At 33.0% G+C, this 19731-nt stretch overlaps 1 protein-coding gene across 1 annotated transcript; it reads right to left on the reverse strand.

The window, feature by feature from the left end:
• Positions 1–11577: 11577 nt before the first annotated feature.
• On the reverse strand, positions 11578–19136 carry LOC146729913 (uncharacterized). The gene is made up of 7 exons (XM_085494643.1): positions 19073–19136; positions 17772–17826; positions 16671–16990; positions 15549–15619; positions 14281–14423; positions 12806–13147; positions 11578–12038 (listed from the first exon to the last, which is right to left on the reverse strand). The coding sequence occupies exons 3-6, from the start codon at positions 16972–16974 to the stop codon at positions 12850–12852; spliced, it is 816 nt and encodes a 271-aa protein (XP_085350769.1). The 5' UTR covers positions 16975–16990; positions 17772–17826; positions 19073–19136; the 3' UTR covers positions 11578–12038; positions 12806–12849.
• Positions 19137–19731: the final 595 nt, after the last annotated feature.

The raw sequence follows: 19731 nt of genomic DNA on the forward strand, positions 1-19731 counted from the left end.
CAAAGTGAAGAAAATTTAAATTTAATTTTTTTTAAATTTAAATTTTCTTCACTTTGGAAACGTTTCCAACTCGTATATAATTTGATGACTCGTGAAAAAAAATTTCGTTTTCGCAGCTTACTCTAGATTTTTGCTTTTGACATGCAACTTATTTTCTCTTCTCGATTTTTTTTTTTTTCGTGCAGACTTTAAAAAAATGTGATTTCTAGTGAAATGTTCACCTCAACATAAATTATTTCTTTTGCTATTCTCCTTCACAGTCTGTTATCACTAAGCTAGGTAGTCACCATGCTTTTGCTGTTCTCCTTCACAGTCTTTTATCACTGAGCTAGGTAGTCGCCATGGAGCGCCCCCACTAGTTTGACCAGGGAGAGTGTGCTTTTACCTGCCAATTGTTATTTTCCACTAAATTTATCTCATTATTGATATGACAACCAATGGAATTGAATTGTAATTCAAAACATGTCTGAATTCTATTATATCTTTATTTGAATTTGCTTTTATTCATGACTTAACATTTGCGAATCAGTTAATCATTTTAACATCCAGAAAAATTATTATAATCAATTTTAATCAATTTTGTGCCTATATCAAGAAAATATAGCAACTGAATTTATGGTTTTTTGTTTTTCTTTTAATTCAGCATTGAACTAAATTCATATTTTCTTTCTTTTGATGGCCATATACAGTTATAAACCTACAATAAATGTCAAAAATTATGAAAAAGTAATATTCAGTCAATGTTTATCTTCAGCTTTTGCATGTTCCAATATCTATTTTCAATTTATCACTTTTTTGAAAATGGTGAAACATTAATTACAGTTTTTCAGAAGTAAAAATTAAAATTTGATAAGGCTCTTTAAACCATTTAATCAAAGGAATGGATTACGAATATATTATCCACAGTTTCCTCCTGTTATGGGTCTTCTAAAAATTGTTACAAATTAAAATGATTTGGTTTTTACAAAATTTACAAATAGTAAAACTAACCACATATATGAAGAAATCAACTTTATTAATCAAAACCTTTTTGTTTTTATTGGTTTATTCTTTAGTTGTTTTGCTTATGTCATATTACTTCATATTTACATATTTTATTAATTTTGCCAATATTGACTGTTAATTAAGTGTTATATTTGAGTGAATAGAGTTTGGTTTGATTATAGTTTAACATTTAGCAAGCTTGGCTTGAACTAACTTAGATTGCTGTGCAGAGTAATCGTCTAAATTTATCCTATATTAATAACATTGGTAAATACTACTAAGAATAAGTTAACAATTATACCTGCTTTAAGACTGCTTTAAGTTTTTATGCAAAGGCAATGTCAGCTTGGATGTTAATTAATTTACGCATAAATTGTAATGAACTGACCTTTAATATCAGGCTTATCCCCTAATTGTTTGATAATGCCTCATGGTGTGATAGTGCTGTATTCTCGAACAGAGAAGCATCAAATGCTACATAATATGTATAATAATTTACATAGTGTTTATGATATTCAATAACCTGCAAAATATCAGGTTTCAGATATTGACAACTGTCAGCAAATGTCACAAGTGGTAATATGTATAATTTATATGCATAACAATATTTTTCAAAAACTTTCGTTGTATTCTCAGGAGCGAACATCCGGGCATTTTCACCGTCTGGCAACCATCTTGAGAGGCCGAAAAACTCAGAAAACTGGATTTGAGATAACCCCTACGTGTGCAACATATATCTATATATTTTGTTGTTCGCGTTTAAATTGAACTTCAGTTTGTGCAGTTTTTATCGGCTCTTCAACCGGCGTTCCACAGCAACTCGTGCAGAGCCCATAGAAATACATGGTACAGTGGTGCGTGTGATAGAAACGTAGAACATTCTATGATGTAGCTCCGCCCCCGAGAATACGTTGTTGTCTACATACTTTGTTTTATGCATAATTTTTGGGAATGCGTTGAATCGCAAAATTTGCATATCCTTTTAGATTTTTATTAAATTATCTATAACTAATAAATATTATTTTTTCTATTTTCCAGTAATGTTCATAAATACTTGGATTATGGTTTTACAATTATGTTTATTTTTTCTTGCACCTCACCTCACCCCACTCCACCTCACCTCTCCCCAAATGGTTTGACCAGTTATTTCTTCAGACATGATTATACTATTTACAAGTGAGTAGTGGAGTAACATCGTCAGGGTGAGTTATTTTATATATTTTAATTTTAGTGATTTGAAGTGAGAATTGATGTTTGGATCCAATGGCACATGACTCAGTGTTTCCCTGTAAAATGTTATTCCTTTTCGTTATTGACGTTCTGTGGCATTCTGGGAAGACCCGTGTCGAATAATATTGTAAACTATTCTGCTGATATAAATTTACCTATATGAGTTTCGGGCTTTCATAAGAATGAAATTAGATCAAAGTCATTTTGACTTTGTTGTTTTAAAGTTGCACTTATTGGGTTCTTTGGACTATTATGTGAAGTATGGGATAGTCTGAATTTGTGAGCATTGCCAGAGAAAAGAAAAGAAGGATTTGAATTACTGCTGGTGAAAGTAATTCAAATCAGAATCAAATCTTTGTGAACTCGTATGTAGAAAAGAGAAAACAAATATCTGAATTACTGTTGATGGCAGTAATTCAAATCAGAATAAAATCTTTGTAAATTCACATGTAGAAAAAAAAACAAGGATTTGAATTACTGTTGATGGTAGTAATTCAGATCAGAATCAAATCTTTGTGAATTCACATGTAGAAAAAAACAAGGATTTGAATTACTGTTGATGGTAGTAATTCAGATCAGAATCAAATCTTTGTGAATTCAAATGTAGAAAAAAACAAGGATTTGAATTACTGTTGATGGTAGTAATTCAGATCAGAATCAAATCTTTGAATTCACATGTAGAAAAAAGAAAACATCTGAATTACTACTGGTGGCAGTAATTCAAATCAGAATCAAATCTTTGTGAATTCACATGTAGAAAAAACAAATATCTGAATTACTGCTGATGGCAGTAATTCAGATCAGAATCAAATCTTTGTGAATTCACATGTAGAAAAAACAAATATCTGAATTACTGTTGATGGCAGTAATTCAAAACAGAATCAAATCTTTGTGAATTCACATGTAGAAAAAACAAATATCTGAATTACTGTTGATGGCAGTAATTCAAAACAGAATCAAATCTTTGTGAATTCACATGTAGAAAAAACAAATATCTGAATTACTGTTGATGGCAGTAATTCAGGTCAGAATCAAATCTTTGTGAATTCACATGTAGAAAAAAACAAGGATTTGAATTACTGTTGATGGTAGTAATTCAGATCAGAATCAAATCTTTGTGAATTCACAGTATTGTGTCCCTTAGAATACAAAAATGGGTAGCCTAATTGATGGCTAGCATTTAGACATGCTGACAATTGACGGCGATATTTCTTAGGATTTATACAAATTCAGACCGAATATAGTGATACTTAATAGTCCCAAGATCCTAATAGCACTTTATGAATAATTACAGTGTGTAACTTTGAATACACAGTCAGCTGGCGTACAAGTGATAATAAAATAAATGCAATCAATTTACCAATATTACTATATGGGGCAGCCATCTTGAGTATGTCTTGAAACTAAAGAAAGCACAACAAGGTTTTCAGATTCCTACAAATCAGGGAAAAAAATACCAAGCATTCACAATCAAATGATCTGTTGGGGTAATATTAAGCCAACAAATTCATCTGAATTCATTGTTTTTGTTTGAAAAATTCTTTTGTATATGAACACAAAATGACATAAAAACCTGGAACACTTTCCTGGGTTATTTGAAACCAAAATTATCTGTCAATGGTAAGAAGCTAATTAGTGACAAGCTTCTTACCATTGACAGATAATTTTGGTTTCAAATAACCCAGGAAAGTGTTCTTCGTGTAATCTGGTGTTCATATGCATGGGATTTTACACGCCAAAAAAACAAAAATATGGGCTTAAAATTATATATGATCATTTGGGTGTGAAAGTTTTGTATTTTTTCTCTGTAGGAATCTGACAAATCTGTTATTTGACTTAATTGGTTTTTAAACCATATTCAAGATGGCTGCCCCCATATAGTAAATATCTACCGAGGGATTAGTCACATTTATTTGATTATCACTTGCATGCCAGTTGACTGTGTTTGAATTGACTTGCTTTATAAAAAATTATTCTTGTGCGAAAAATAGTTTCGTATGAGTTTGCATTTCTTTGAAGTGTCCGAAAGTCATATGGGTATAATTTGTTAAAGAGACGCAAGTAACACTTTTAACATATTTTTCTTTAGTGCGTGTAATATCAAGCCAAACTGACCTTTGTTTTAATACCAGATGAGTAAACCTTTCTGCCATTTTGGTATGTTGGTGAGTCATAACACAACTTTCGCAAATGACGAAACGTTTGGTCAAAAATTGTATGAAGCGCTCACAAAATGTGTCTTCATTGAACGCACATTTGTTATCAGGTCACATAGATTATAGTTGTAATAATGGCATGCCATAACTTGAAATGTTTTTGTTTTTTTTGAATTCATTTTCATGTTTTTAAACTATGTTCACAATGTATGTACTTGATAACACAAAGGTCATTTTACCTCGTAATTACATGAATTGAAAAAAATGATGAAAAATACACTTTTAAGTCGCTGTAAAGCCATTGGTTCCAACGCTGTGTACTGTAAACTGCTTATGTTTCACTGCTTGTAATTGTGACGCTTACCGGATATTTTGTCTTTTGTGACAACGAAATGATGCGAAAGTCATAGCACTCAGGTCACAGGACCCAAAAGAAATTGTCATTGCTACAAATTTCATGATTTTCACGTACTCTGAATTCATGAAAATTTTTCGCTCGTGAAAATAAAGCAGTTTACAGTAGGATGATATATATTCATTTGCGTTTATTTATTTTTTCTTCGATACTAGTATTTTATTTTATCCTAATGTTATGTAAACTTATATGATTGTTCTGACTTCCAAATCTATTTGGTTTGAGATTTCCAGATTATTAGTGAGTGTATTATCTGTAACGTGTGAAGTACGATTTGTAAATAAACAGAATATATAAACGGGATTATATTGTCTGTGTATTGATTTAACATTTTCACCACTAGACTTTCTTGCCCAAATTATTCTGTACTTTTTTCTAAAATTCTGTAATACTTCTGGAAATGAGCCCTAATTTTGGAGCCAGAAGACAAAATTTGAATCAATTTTTATTTTTTACTCAAAAGATTTGGTATTTTTGTGCAAATCTTTTGAAAGATAGTGCAGACAAACGGGACTATTTTGTCAATTTGTGAGATAAAGAGAGAACTGGTGGTGAAAAGGTTGTAGCATGTAAGGCTGTACAGTGATCTGTGTTAAGGAGTTTATTCCATAATTGGAACCTGCTCTGATCAATGGCGTCACACAAAACTTGTAAAAGTTTGATTGGGTAAACATAAACGCACTCGCACAGTACGCCACTGCATCAACCTCTGCTGCGCGTCGGTGGATACTCTCACTGTACTGTCTTCGTGCATACTTTTCGGTATCCTCGTAATAACCTTATATTCATATAAGATAATACGTGAAAATTATCCTATTTATTTCATTTTTATAGTCCACTTTCATGACCCCCTAAAGGTCACACATCCTGGTGCTTTTGTTAGTATGACATCATCACAAACTTGGACAATTACTGTAAAATACTTTATTTTCGCTTGGAATTAATTTTCGCTATTTTCGCTGAAGGAATGATTCAGTGAAAATAAAATCCAGCGATTATACCTTTTTTCCTATACTTTATATTCAACTTGTCAAAAATCAGTGAAAATAAATTCCATACAAAACACACATAAAGTCTTTACAGGGAAAATTAATTCCAGCCAAAATAAAGTATTTCACAGTGGGTCATTTTAATGTTTTTTTTGCTCCTAACAGAAGTATTTTACTCAAGTAGACAAAAAAGAAATCAAGTCCATGAAATTTTGCTGAAATATCAATAAAAAAAATCATTTTTGATTTTGATACTAATGAATGTACCAGGATGTGACATTCAAAGGTCAAGAAAGTGACCTGAGGTACTGTGAAATACATTATTTTAGCTGGAATTAATTTTCGCTGAAAAGTGTTTTGGGGTGTTTTGTATGGAATTTATTTACACTGATTTTCAATGAGTGGAATGTAAAATATATAAGTTATACTTGCTGGATTTTATTTTCACTGAATCATTCCTTCAGAGAAAATAGCGAAAATTAATTCAAAGAGAAAATAAAGTATTTTACAGTATTACAATTTATATTCATAAAAAGTTTGCACATTCCAGGATGTACTCTAAACTAATCAATCAGTTTCTACTGTAATCTCGTTAAATTGTTCATTTAATAGTCAAAATGGTTTCTCCTGTTTATCAATTAAGGGCTGGTGTAGGACATTCGTTGATTTTACTTTTACAAGACCTGGACCCCACCTCCCACCACCACCAAAACCTGACACTACCCTAAAGTCACTTCTTACTTCTCTGTGTCCAAATAACATGAATCCACTGAGCATCGATGTCAACTGTTGTCTTCATTCACAAAACAAAACCTGCATAAATTGTTTTCACATTTTTTCTAAAATATATATCAAGAGCTGTAGCCAAGAGGAAATTATGTCAAAAAAATGTCCAAAATTTTACAAAAAAATACCATATTTGAACCATTAGCATAAACTTATGGAAATGACAGAAGTATATCTTTGGTCAAAATAAGTCATACTTTAATCTTTTCGCCACCAGTTTCTTTTTTTCATCACAAATTCACAAAAATAATCCTGTTTGTAGTCTGCACTTTCCTTCAGAAGATTGGGACAAAAAATAGCCAAATTTGTTTTAGTAAAAACTGAAAATTTACTCAAATTTTGTCTGTTAGATCCAAAATTAGGATTCATTTCGAGGAAAATTTAAAGAATATAAAAAAAAAGGCAAAATAATTGGGACGAGAAAGTCTGGTGGTGAAAAGGTTATTTATCCAAGTGCAAAATGCGCTTCTAATGGAACAAATACGGTATAGGCAAAATGTTGGGCCGTCAATTCGTTTGAAAGAAATATGACACAAAACTTTTAAATTGAAAGATGCAACAACCGCATTCTCCTAACATAGGTCAGTGACCAGGAAATGAACTGACATTTTAAATTTTATTATCTAATTATGCGTGCTCAATTAAAAGAATTGAAATGTAGGTATTTGTTAAGCAGAAAGCACTGCATTCTACCGTCGTCTCCTTGGGCTGTGTCTACTTACTATGAATCACCCATTGTCAACAATCCCCCCCCCCCCCCCACTGGAAAAATAGCAAAACACTGGAAAAGGTAGAAGCCAACTCTTAATTTTTGAGAAAGTTGGTCATAAATCACATGACAATGTGAATTGGTTTATTATGTAATATTATGCACTCGAGCTATTGTTCCTTGCTCCTATGAAATAGCATTATTTGTGTGTTACTGTTATGTATTTTTGAGAAACTTTTCCTAATATTTTATAATAATTGCTATTTTAGAACGACTCCATAAAACTCAATGTTGAAGGAAACATGCTTTTTTTGACACCCAGATTTAAAACCCAGATTTTCGAAATAATTTAGGTCAACAAAATGGCCCATCATTCACAAGATATGATTTCTACTGGCCTACAATTTGAGATATGGCATAACATCTCTGCCATAGGAACCTTTGGTAAAAGGCAAAATACTGACAAAATGGCCAGCACTAAAATACAACCATCATTTTCTTGTCACGAACATTAATATTGTTATTAATTTTGGGTTTTTATCGCTATATTCAACATTACAGTAATACAGCTGTTATCCAAATGTAATGCATAAATTATGTTAATTAGGGTCGATCTACGTTCGCACATGGTTGTTATTGACCAATCAGTGTTTTTTTAACTTCTGCTCGTGTGCAATTAAATTTCTGTTTTTTACCGCTGTATTTTTACTAGAGTAGTTTTTGAAATAAATGGTATACAGGTTGTGATTGTATCATTATCAGAAACCTAACCTGTATTTATGTGGTGCTATAAGGCTGATGACTTCTCAATGTTGAAGAAAACAGGTTTTTTTGACACCTAGATTTAATTTAGATCAACAAAGTGGCCAATCATTAACAATATATGATTTCTACTGGACTACAATCTGAGATATGGCATAATATCTCTGCCATAGGAAGCCATAGCAAAAACATTATACATTGTAATACAAATGTACTGACAATATGGCCGCAATATTTTCTTGAAAATTAGGCTGGCGACTTTTTTTTTTTATAAATATCCTTATATTTACTGGTAGGTACACTATATTGCAAAATGAATAAATTCTGGGTATTTGCGTTTATAAGTTTATAGGCTTCTACTTTAAAATGATTTAAGTGTTCAACCTTAATGTGACTGTTTCAAGCACAAAATGAGAGTTTACTCAGTGACTTGAGTGCAGTCACATGAGTGTATAAGTGTACATTCTATGTTTGTTCAACTGAAATGTCAACAAAATGCATCATGTGTTTAAAGTCATGCCATGGTAATTACACCCATAAGGTACCCCGGTATATAATAAAATTTTTATTGACTGGATACAGCTTTTGCTGTCCTCAGCCTTGGTTGTATTGCTTACACGACCTTGCAAGCTTGGGCGCCTCCAGCCCCCCCCCATTAAACCATTAAAAATCATGGGGGGGGGTATTTAAAATCAATTCAAGCTAGACACCAAGGAAAAAATATGCTTGCACGGTGTTGTAGGGAACACAATTTGGCACATTCCAATATCACATATTAAGTTAGTTTGATCAGAGTGAACTCAACCCACATTTTCAATTTTGCGATCGAACTAACCGTTTCTAATTCTATCTAACTGTGGCAAATTTGCAACCAGCATTTTCAACTTTCCAATTAACTTTTGCAACTTTCCAAGACAATTTTCTGTCCTATTTTTCTACTTTCAGCAAACCTTTGTAATTTGACATACAATTTTTGTTGACTTTTTACCTCACTTCTGTAACTTTGTAAACCAACATTTTCAACATCCCAGCTTTCAAGCTGACTTTATTGTTGGGTTTTGCAAATTTTTTGACTTTCCACTTTCTTGATTTCCTGGCTTATATTTTCAACTTTGCAACCAACTGTTCTGAATTTTCGCAATTCAACCAACATCTCTGACTCTCTAGCAAATTTTTGCAACTTTGGAAACGAACGTTTTTCGATCCTTCACCAAAATTTTGTCTCCAGCTAAATTTCTTTGCCTATGCATGCAGCAAATACAGAGTTCAACTGAAAGGACTCTCCCACATGAAACTGTGAGGGCGCCAGACTTATGAAAAAAGGTCTGCAGTCTACTGCACTCATTTATATCTCGCACCCAAAGATAAATTAAGAGAGTTGAATACATTACCCGGTTAATATTACAACTTGTTTTCAACGTTGTAACTGCGGATCGCAAGTTAGCGGTGATTACTGAGTGTCATTTTTTTCAGACACTTACATCAGGAGTGAGAGTATATAATAAATTACATTTTAAAAAACATTTTTTTTTTCCATTGAAAAAGAAAATGCAACAATGAAGATTGATAGAAAGGATTTTTATTTATAGAGTGCCATGATATTAAAATTAATTAAAAAAAAAACAATACAAAAAGTTTCACATGACAAAGTTTCAATAATACCATTAAATAACACTTAAAAACAAAAGGTAAATAAATTCCACCACTAGGTGGTGCTGCGACATTGGACGGTCTTAAAAATGATCAAATTTACATTCAAAACTATACAAATTAAAATCTATTTTTATTCTGTAGGTTTTTGCAGAGGAAATTGGTTATTCAAAATCAAAATTGTTAAAAGCATAATTAATTATCCTAGCTTCCTCTGTCTGTTTCTCCGCTTGGCTCTCCGAAGTGGAGTGACAGACAAATGAAGAACGCGATATGGTGAAAGTATAATTCATGTTAAAAAGAAATCGGCATATTTTCGAAGCGCAACTAATAATTTAGCGAGTAAAAAAAATGACAATATTATGATATAAACAATATATACATTACTGTTTCCACCTTTAGTGTATATTTTAACTTTAATAGCATTGTTTGGATGCAATGAACAGAATTTGCTACAATTTACATGATTTGTGCAAAATTTTAGAGAAAACTGCAATAACAGGTTTATCAAAAAATTATGAGTGTCACTATTGAGGTCAAAGGTTATCAGAGTAATGATTTTTGTTGAGTTGAGAATATATACAAGGCTGAATTTGATACAATAAAAAAAAAACCTGTCGAAAAACAAGCTGCTCTCTGATTGATCTGACTGTAAGGTGTTGGGGCTGGGTAGCCAATCAGACACAGTCTTGTAAGTTGCATATAGATAAGGCAGAATTTTGATACATTGATAAAAACATGTAGAAAAACAAGCAGCTCTATGATTGGTCTGAATGTTAGGTGCCAGTGGTAGGCAGCCAATTATATTGACACACTTTAGTGGTGAGAAGGCTGGAACCATACTACTATCACTGCCATCACAGGCAAAAATTGGAAAACTTGTTTGCACACTGTCATCAGACTCACCAGAAGGTGAGGTCAAAATTGGTTAGAATTCTCCAGAAATCCAATGCCAAATATATCAATCTTTGCAGTATTCAGTGTCACAACCTTAATTGGTCCCCCCTGGTTTATCCATAGGACTGCTTCATTTGTATCTTTAGAAACAAACCAACTTTTAGCAAGGGACGAACCAACTAATTAATTGGGGGTTAATGAAAAACAAGAAAATACTTACTTAAAAAAAAAGAAATTGTCACTGTAATTCACACATTTCTTACACAATGAAACAAAAATAAAGCAACTCAAGAAGAGGGAAGAAAAATACTTTGACTTTCGATGATTTGACTTTCGATGGTAATTCCAATACCAACAGATACACACAAATGTTTATATTTCCTTCATTGTTTTGCTTGGATGGCCCAATAGTGATATTCTCTGTTAACACTCATGGCAGTCACTAACTTTCTTTAAGATTTAAACTGAATTTACTTGCTAGAAACAAAATTTAATGAGAAAGTGAATATTTTATGGAGGGGAATTAAGACTCCCTAACCCACAGTGAACATTTTACTGAAGGGATTTAGACCCCTTAAGTTACCATCAAAAAAGTGAGAAACTTAAGACCCCCTAAGTCACAATGAATATTTGACTGTAGAGACTTAAGACCCCCTAAGTCATAGTGACTTTCAGTAAATTTTTTTCTCACAATCATCCAGGGATCATCGATGCAAACAATTTCTAGAGGTAAAAAATTATCTGGTTTAACCTTCCCTGGTTTTATTTCAGCACATTCAGATTTTTGCAAAAAAGAAATTGAAATGCTGGAAATAAAAATTAAGCATTTTAGGTCAAAAATCTGTGATCTCATTTTAATTAAAGTGTCTGTTCTGGTGAACACTGAAAAAGTTAACAAAATGTTCGCACGTTAATAAAATAAAGTGCTACATACATAGCTCAAGTTTGAATGTTGTATAAAACAAACCACATATTTGTCATGTGACCCATTCCAGACATGACAGTATGGCACTTCAACTGCATTGTTAACAGCTTAAAGCGAGAGGATCGTCACCTGCGCTTGTGCGGGAATCGAGTTCCAAGCAACGATGGGAAAATGCAAAGGCTCATGGGAAGATGCTTGTTGTAAACAACAACACGCTATGGCCGTTTGCCGCATGCGCAGGTGACAACTCCACGGCTTTAATTTTCACATCTACGAAATTTGTAAATTTTCAGTAATTCTCAAAATTTTTCTTGTGTGAAATTAAAGCAGTTCACAGTATTTAAGAGAAATTGCAGACGTTTTATGATTCGGCTTCCACCGCTGTAAAACTGAGTAGTTGACTGCGATGGTGACCTTGCAACGACCTTTGTGATGTGACCTATTGGTGTATCCGTTGGCAACGGTGTCGGTTCTACGGAAGATCCAGGAGGAGTGTTCGGTGATGATGTTTGATGTACCGGTGTAATTGGGGTTTCTGATGAGAAAGAACAAAGATGAGAAAATTTATCCATTGACAATCAAAATTGGTTGCAACATTTTGCATTTTATGTACTTTTTCACATTAATTTGGGACCAAACGAACATAATTCCCCATTGATGACAGGTATTGATTTAAATTTTTGAAAAAATATGCAGGTTTTATTTTGTGAATGATAACGAAATTGGCACTGCATGAAAGGCATATTCACCATTTTGACATCACAGAGCAGAACACTAGAGGGCGCAATTTGCAGGAACTGTATTTTCATGTATTTTAACAAAAATTTCTTAATGAGCATAATTTCCAATCATCCACTGATCCTGATCAAAATATTTTTTTTCTTTTCAATTATGATAAATTATTATAAATTATGATAAACATTATGCGGGTTATTTTTATGAATTGTGACTTTGGTAAATTCAACATTTTATTTAGGTCTTCGTCTTAACACACACTTGAGGTGTTAAATTATGAACATTTCTAGCAACGAATTTTTTAATAACTGTTTATAGTATAATTCATTCTTTGAAGAACAACAATGTCAGCCTCCTTCTCATTTCACAAAATCAAAATGCATAATTTTATTCAGAATTGTTCAAAATTTTTGAATCAAGATGTACTTTTTTTGAAAATTCTGACCGAGAACTATAGCCAATTAAATAAAATTTGTAGAGTCACAACACCAGCGGAGGAAAGGAGGAAGAATTATGATGTTAAAAATTATTCTGAGTATTCAAATAGTTATTATTCATTGTACTTACCGATAAGGGAAGGAGCAATGGAGTCTGACTTACTCCGTCCGCTGCTAGCACTTGACTTGGCATGGGGCCGTCGAAGACCGCCCTCTTGTGATGGAACTTTTATCGTTTTTAAAAAAATAATTTACCATAATATCATAAAAGTTTGCAAAAATTAAAGAAAAATATCTTTGTACCCGAGTGGATGGTCTCTGAGTAGACTTGCTAGCATGGATGGACGCTGGCGTTGGTGCTGGTACCGTATTCATAGGTGTGCCCTCACGTAGTGGGGTCATTGTCCTACTAATCATTTTAGGGGGTCTGTAATTGTTACTTATTTTACCAGTATACTTGGAAAGATAACCCCTGAAAATAAAACAAAAATGAAAATTACGTAAGTCTTTCAAATTTTAACTTGCAGTGACAACGATCAAAGCGAGCACTGTAAATATTGAACGACAGAATATATCAATTCAAAACAGTGACGATAGATCTGATTCTTTTTTTCCACTCATTAAATTTTCAACAAGGCATCTAGATATGTCATTTTTTGCTGTTCTTTTAAATTTGTGGAAAAAAATCAGTGAAAACAAACTCCATACATAACACCCAAAAAGTCTTTTCACCAAAAATTGAATTGAAATTGAATCTTTCATACGCTAAACAGCCCTTTATGATTACTATAAAATATTTTAGCTGGAATTAATTTTTGCTAAAATATTTTTATGGGTGTTTTGTATGAAAATTAATTTTACTGATTTTTGATGAGTTGAATGTAAAATATAGAAAAAAGGTATATTCTCTGGATTTTATTTTTACTGAATAACTCATTCACCAAAAAGAGCGAAAATAAAGTATTTTACAGTTTATCCAAGAATATTGTGAAACAGCAAATTATGTAACTCTAGAGGGCACTAGACACAGCAATACGACAAATGCTCCTAAACGCTATGATCACTGTTTACATAATAATAACAAGCAGCCTGTCAGCTGAGATAGCTCCGCTGTTAGCAATGCACATTTCAATTAAAGAACATTAGAAAATGAACAATATGTATAGTATCAAAGCAACCAGCTTGCTGTTTTCAACAAGAATTCAAAAATATCACTTTTTACCAAAAATTACAAAAATAATAATTGAAGATATCACCACAAAATTAACAAATCTGAAAGAAGTCCACATGTAGTACCTATATATGTAATATAAAATCAATCAGACTTGTGTTTTTTTAAAAGAAGTTGAAAATATCACTTTTTACCAAAAATATTCACCAAAATTAGAAAATTGAAGATATCATCATGAAACGAACAAATATGAGAGAGGTCTACCCAAGGTACATATACACCAAGTATCAAAGCATTCAGGCTTGTAGTTTTCAAGAAGAAGTTGAAAAAGTAAAACATTGTCATGGACAACGAGGGACAATCACTCATATGATAAGCTCCGCTCGACAAAGTCAACAGTGGAGCTAAAATAAAGTGAGGAAAAGTCAACTTACTTTCCTTTCCATGAATAAATAGGTTTGATTAGAAATATTCCGGATTCTTCCTCTATCATTGAGAGCGTATCCATAAGTATGTGCGCTAGTCGTAATCTTTCTTCTCCCATTTCATCCATTCTGTCGTTCCATCGCTGTGCTCTCTGGTGAAAACAAAATGGCGGTCAGATTTAGAAAAGGCAATATTTATGCAACAAAAATTTTTATCATATTTTCAGGGACATATAATTTTGTTATTGTTATTTCATTTTCATTTTTTAAATCAACAATATATCTAGCAGTGAGAATAATGGACATTGAAAGGCCTGTGTAAAAAAATTTTGTTTCTTTTCAAGTGTTGCTGTCAACGGCTCTCAACAAGTTCTGGTACAGTTGTTTTTATTGGTTTTTACGTCCCAAATTAGATAGCAGGACTACAAATATTACAGCAGATATTGCATGCCACAGTTACAAATATACATTGTATATGTGTAGATTTTATCAACAAAAAGTTAAATAGACAAATCGAAAATATGTAATGCAGTACCAATAGATAGGGATTAAAGACATTTTCAATTATTTTTGTATTTTTTTTGTAAGGTTGAGAAAAAAAAAATATCTCTGTTTCTCGTTTCCATGCACATCATTTTGAACTATGCGCCTCAGACGTTTTTCTTTTCCTTCTAAAACATTCCAAAATGCGCTTGTACTCGCACTTGACACAAATTTCCCCATTTTAGCTCAGTAATCAAAAAGAAAAAAGAAAACGTCTTGCCACCTCATTTTAAAATTTCCATGAAACAAGAAACAGAGGATTTTTTTTCCCTGCCTTAATTTATGTTTTAATTTTGAGCTATTTGTACATATTATTTCCCATCGTCTGCCGATTTTGATCCATTCTATGACAAAAGTTGACCAATGCTTTTAAAAGGTTAAAGCGCGGTGGTCGTCGCCCAGCGCACGTTCAAATTTCATGTAAACATACAATGTATTTTACACGCGTTGTATACGTCGCTTTGAGTCCCATATCGAACAGGACGTGGCACGACGACCACCGGCCTTTTCTACATTCAGCAAAACATGTCGCCCTATAAATGTGTTGTTGTTCAATTAAGATTACGATAGTTTTCAGTAACAGTGAATAAATTTAAACTGTAATGACCTTCATTTCATAGTAAATACATCTAATGAATTAATTAACTTTGAACTTGTATTCCCATAATTCCATGCTGCAATCCCAGGGATTGAAGAATGTCAGTTTAATATGTTTTACAACTTTTACCACTTACTGTGTTTTGTAATGCCTCCATTTTGTCCAATAAATTAAACACATCGTCATCTAAGTTCTGACGTACGCCCTCTGGAAGAAAAAAAAAACGGAACAAAAATATTGACGATTACTGATGTTACAAAGTTAAAACAAGCATGACATCTTGGGAATGACATTCCTGGGAAATATGACATACCAGGGCAAGGTGTCCATGAGGTATATGGCATCATAGAGTATGCCGTCCGAGGGCCATGGTGTTTTGTTTCTAGGACATGGTGTTCGGGGGGTAAGGTGTCATAAAGGAATGACACTCAATTCACCTTTCCAATGACTTGTGATTGATAAATTTCTACTGTACCATCAAAATGACGTAGATTGGATGAAATAAGTTGTTTATCATTTAGAATTTAGAAAATGTCTAAAAAGTAAATATTTTTATTTATCACTGATTGAAACAATATTGATGCACAGTGAACGGTATTTGTAAATACACCAATAAGTTACAAAAGCCCTCTGTTGCTAAACGGTGTGGTGTGTTGGATACATTAGTGATATATGCTAATACACAACATGGTAGGCCACAAGCTAACTTTTTCAACACCAATTCCCTCTTTTCATAAAAATTCATAAAATAGTCGTATTTATAGTCTTGCACTTTCCTTCAGAAGATTGGGACAAAAATAGACAATTTTTTGAGTAAGAACTGAAAATTGAATAAAATTTTGTCTGTCGGCTCCAAAATCCAAGTTCATTTCAAGAAATGTTGAAGAATATAAGAAAAAGTGCCGAAAAATTCGGGCGAGAAAGTCTGGAGGTGAAATAGGCAATTTTTTTGAGTAATAACTGAAAATTTAAAAAAAAAATTGTCTGTCGGCTCCAAAATTCAAGTTCATTTCAAGAAATGTTGAAGAATATAAGAAAAAGTCCAGAAAAATTCGAGCGAGAAAGTCTGGAGGTAAAAAGGTTAAGGACAACGTCACACATGATACCCTACGGCCGTTTAACTTCTCCGGTATGATAAGCAAAAATTAAATATATTATAATATTTTTACGACATGTATTGGTCAAATGAATCCTAAACTAGATTTGTGATGTCACTGAAAGCCCAAATATGGGCAATAATAATCTCATTTACGCATACCTTCTATTTGTTTCATCTGTACATGGTGCGTATATTTTTTAACGAGATGAACTAATCGTTGTGACGGCAAATCAACGTACTGCTCCATCGCATCCACTGCATTGTTGTAAACCTCACTCTGTACCTTCTCAGATGCCACGACTTTTTTAAGAGCACGCTGGTTACGTTCCCAGTCCAACCGTGTGAACATAATGGCCGAATCCTGCTCACGACTTGGTAAGTTTGAACCATAACGTCCGGAGGTTGCGGCAGCTGCATTCAATTCACGTTGCAGTTCAGTTATCATATCCTGCATCTCCATCATAACAACAGCATTATGACTAAAAAAAAACAATTAAAAAACATTTCAAACATGGCTATAATTATAATATTATTATACATCTGTCACCGTAACGCCATAAGTTACAGCGTGCCGTAATTTTGCGATATTTTACGGGGTATTTTCATCCTATCATATTAGGAAATGCGAATTCCAAATATGGAATGATTATGCGTGTAAGTGTCCTCTATATAATAAAAACAAACATGGCTGCCACCATGGTTTGACTGGACTCCATACAAAGAAGTTCGCTGATTCTGTTCTAAACTTTTTAGATTTCAGCATTCCCATGATGTATCCTTGGTAGGAAAAGATGTATAATAATAAGGTTATTATGAAGATACCTCAAAGTATGCACTCAGACAGTACTCTGCCGCATCAACCTCTGTCTTCGTGCATACTTTGAGGTAACCTCGTAATAACCTTATATTATTTTTATATTGTGCATATATTCGTAGCGTATTTACACATGTAACTTTCAAAAGTATTTTTATGGAGGGTTTGAAAGATTGCAGGATGACATTTTGAGTTTTTCAGAGCATGATTTTTCCAGTTTTTTATATCAGATCAGTTCTTTCCTAGATTCACTAATTTGCAATCAAATTTCTAGAAATGTGGGTTTCTCTTGGGATTTCGTGATCATCTCACAATTCATGTGATTTCATCAATTCTCGCGAGATCTTCATCTTATATCACACCCCTTGCTTACCCTTATCTCATAAACCCTCGGTTTACAATATGTTAATTAGTGTCAATTATTCAAGATTTGGAGAAACACTTACCCGGTACTTCAACTGTTCTTCATATTCCTTTTTGTCTCATTTCTTCTCATCTTTACTGTAATGACAAACATAAACACAAGATGCATTAATATAAATACAAAATACTTTTCTAAAAAAAGGTAAATGTATTTTACATGAATAATCATAATATGGAATCCTTAACCAACTCCACACAAGAGGGCGCCATTTTTCTAAGAAAAAATGACGGAATTTATTTTGATCAAAATTTGAAAGGGAAAACTGATTCGCTAATTCAAGATGTCGCTAATGACTTTATTATAAATTCAAAATGGCCGCCAAACGTCTTCTTTTCTCCACCGTACTGACATGATGAATACACATTATTGAAAAGTAAATTAACACAAAAAAATAAACGTACTCATTGTGGTCATTATTTCAATGAAAATAAATAAATAAAAGTGATACTAATATATTATTACGGAAATTAGTAGTAATTAGTAATTTTTGAGTCCCAATATAAAAGGTCAATATTCTGGATGTAACGCAGCAACGATACCGGCTTTTTAAATCGCTGTTGAATCAGTTTTTTTATGATTGCAAACAAAATCAAATTACACTTGACAGTTTTTCTTTGTTTTTATGGAGATGATAACTGCGTATTTGTTTTGATGCGTGACAGACAAGTATTGTGAAAACAGGAAATCAACAATGACAAGAGAGATTCGCTCAATCAACATTTCACTATTACGTCATTTTACCACAATTTGCTAAAATTGCATGTCGCTTTTTCAACATGTTTTACAGTATGTTGTGGGAAGTGGCAAAAGATTTTTTATAAGACACAAATCGGCTAGTTCCATAACAAATTTGAAAACCAATATTCACAAATAATAACTTTTTTTGTCTGTTCAGTTCAACAAAATTGATGATGAAATTTGAAAAAAAGTTCCGAAATATTGTAGAAATATTTTTGGCAGGAAAAACATTAAGGACTATCACAATGAATGTTAAAATGGCAATATTTCAACTTTTTGGCAACTTTTACAAGAAATACTGTATATACTTTATTTTAGCTGCTATTTATTTTCTCTGAAAAGACTTTTAGGCTGTTTTGTATGGAGTTTATTTTTATGAGTTTTGATGAGTTGAAAAATATAGAAAAAAACGATATATTCGGTGGATTTCATGTTCACTGAATCATTTTTTCAGCGAAAATAGCAAAATTAGTTCCAAGCAAAAATAACGTATTTTACAGTATATCCAAGAAAATTATGTAACAGCAAATTATTAAAATATAACTCTGACACCAGAGGGCGCAGTGCGGGTGCATTTCAACTTACAGTTTACTGAGTGCATCTTGTAAATCCCTCACTACAAGTTCTGTCATGGAGGACATGTTGCTTTCTTCTCGATGTACAGACTGCGTATCGGCCGCCATTGTTGGCTGTGAATGCTGTGTTGTCAGCGTCTGATTGGTCATTCCACGTGATCCCAGCGACGACACTCGTGGATCCTGTTTTCGAACACACTCAACACGTATTGGATAATTAGTCTCTGAATTATCACTATTCGTATCGTTGCCATTAACAACAGATTCAATATTCTGATTACGCTCCGTGCAGACAGATAACTGCAAACTTGGTTTCTGAGTCATTGGTCTCGTCGGCCGATAAAAACTAGACTGACGAGACCAACCAGTTCGGGTCAGTCGCCGGGCAGTTTCAGATAAATTCTTCCTGCCAGGCTGTCTAGCCGGTGCCGTCTTTGCGCGGCCGCCATGAAATGCGCACTTCCGTCCAGAGCACACCAACATAACTGAAGATTTCAAAATTAATAATACGAAACTTTGTATCTAAGTAAGCCTTCCAGTGTTACAGCCGTGTAACCATGTTGTGTTCGTTTTGTCGTCTACATGTCGATTATTCTATGTAGTACATATCTAATAACAACATATACTCCTAAAAGACAGTTAGTTTTTATGATGCCCCATTGCGGCCTT

Source organism: Saccoglossus kowalevskii, chromosome 20, assembly GCF_978046115.1.
Source record: "Saccoglossus kowalevskii chromosome 20, keSacKowa6.1, whole genome shotgun sequence".
In the NCBI taxonomy this organism is placed as follows: Eukaryota; Metazoa; Hemichordata; class Enteropneusta; family Harrimaniidae; genus Saccoglossus; species Saccoglossus kowalevskii.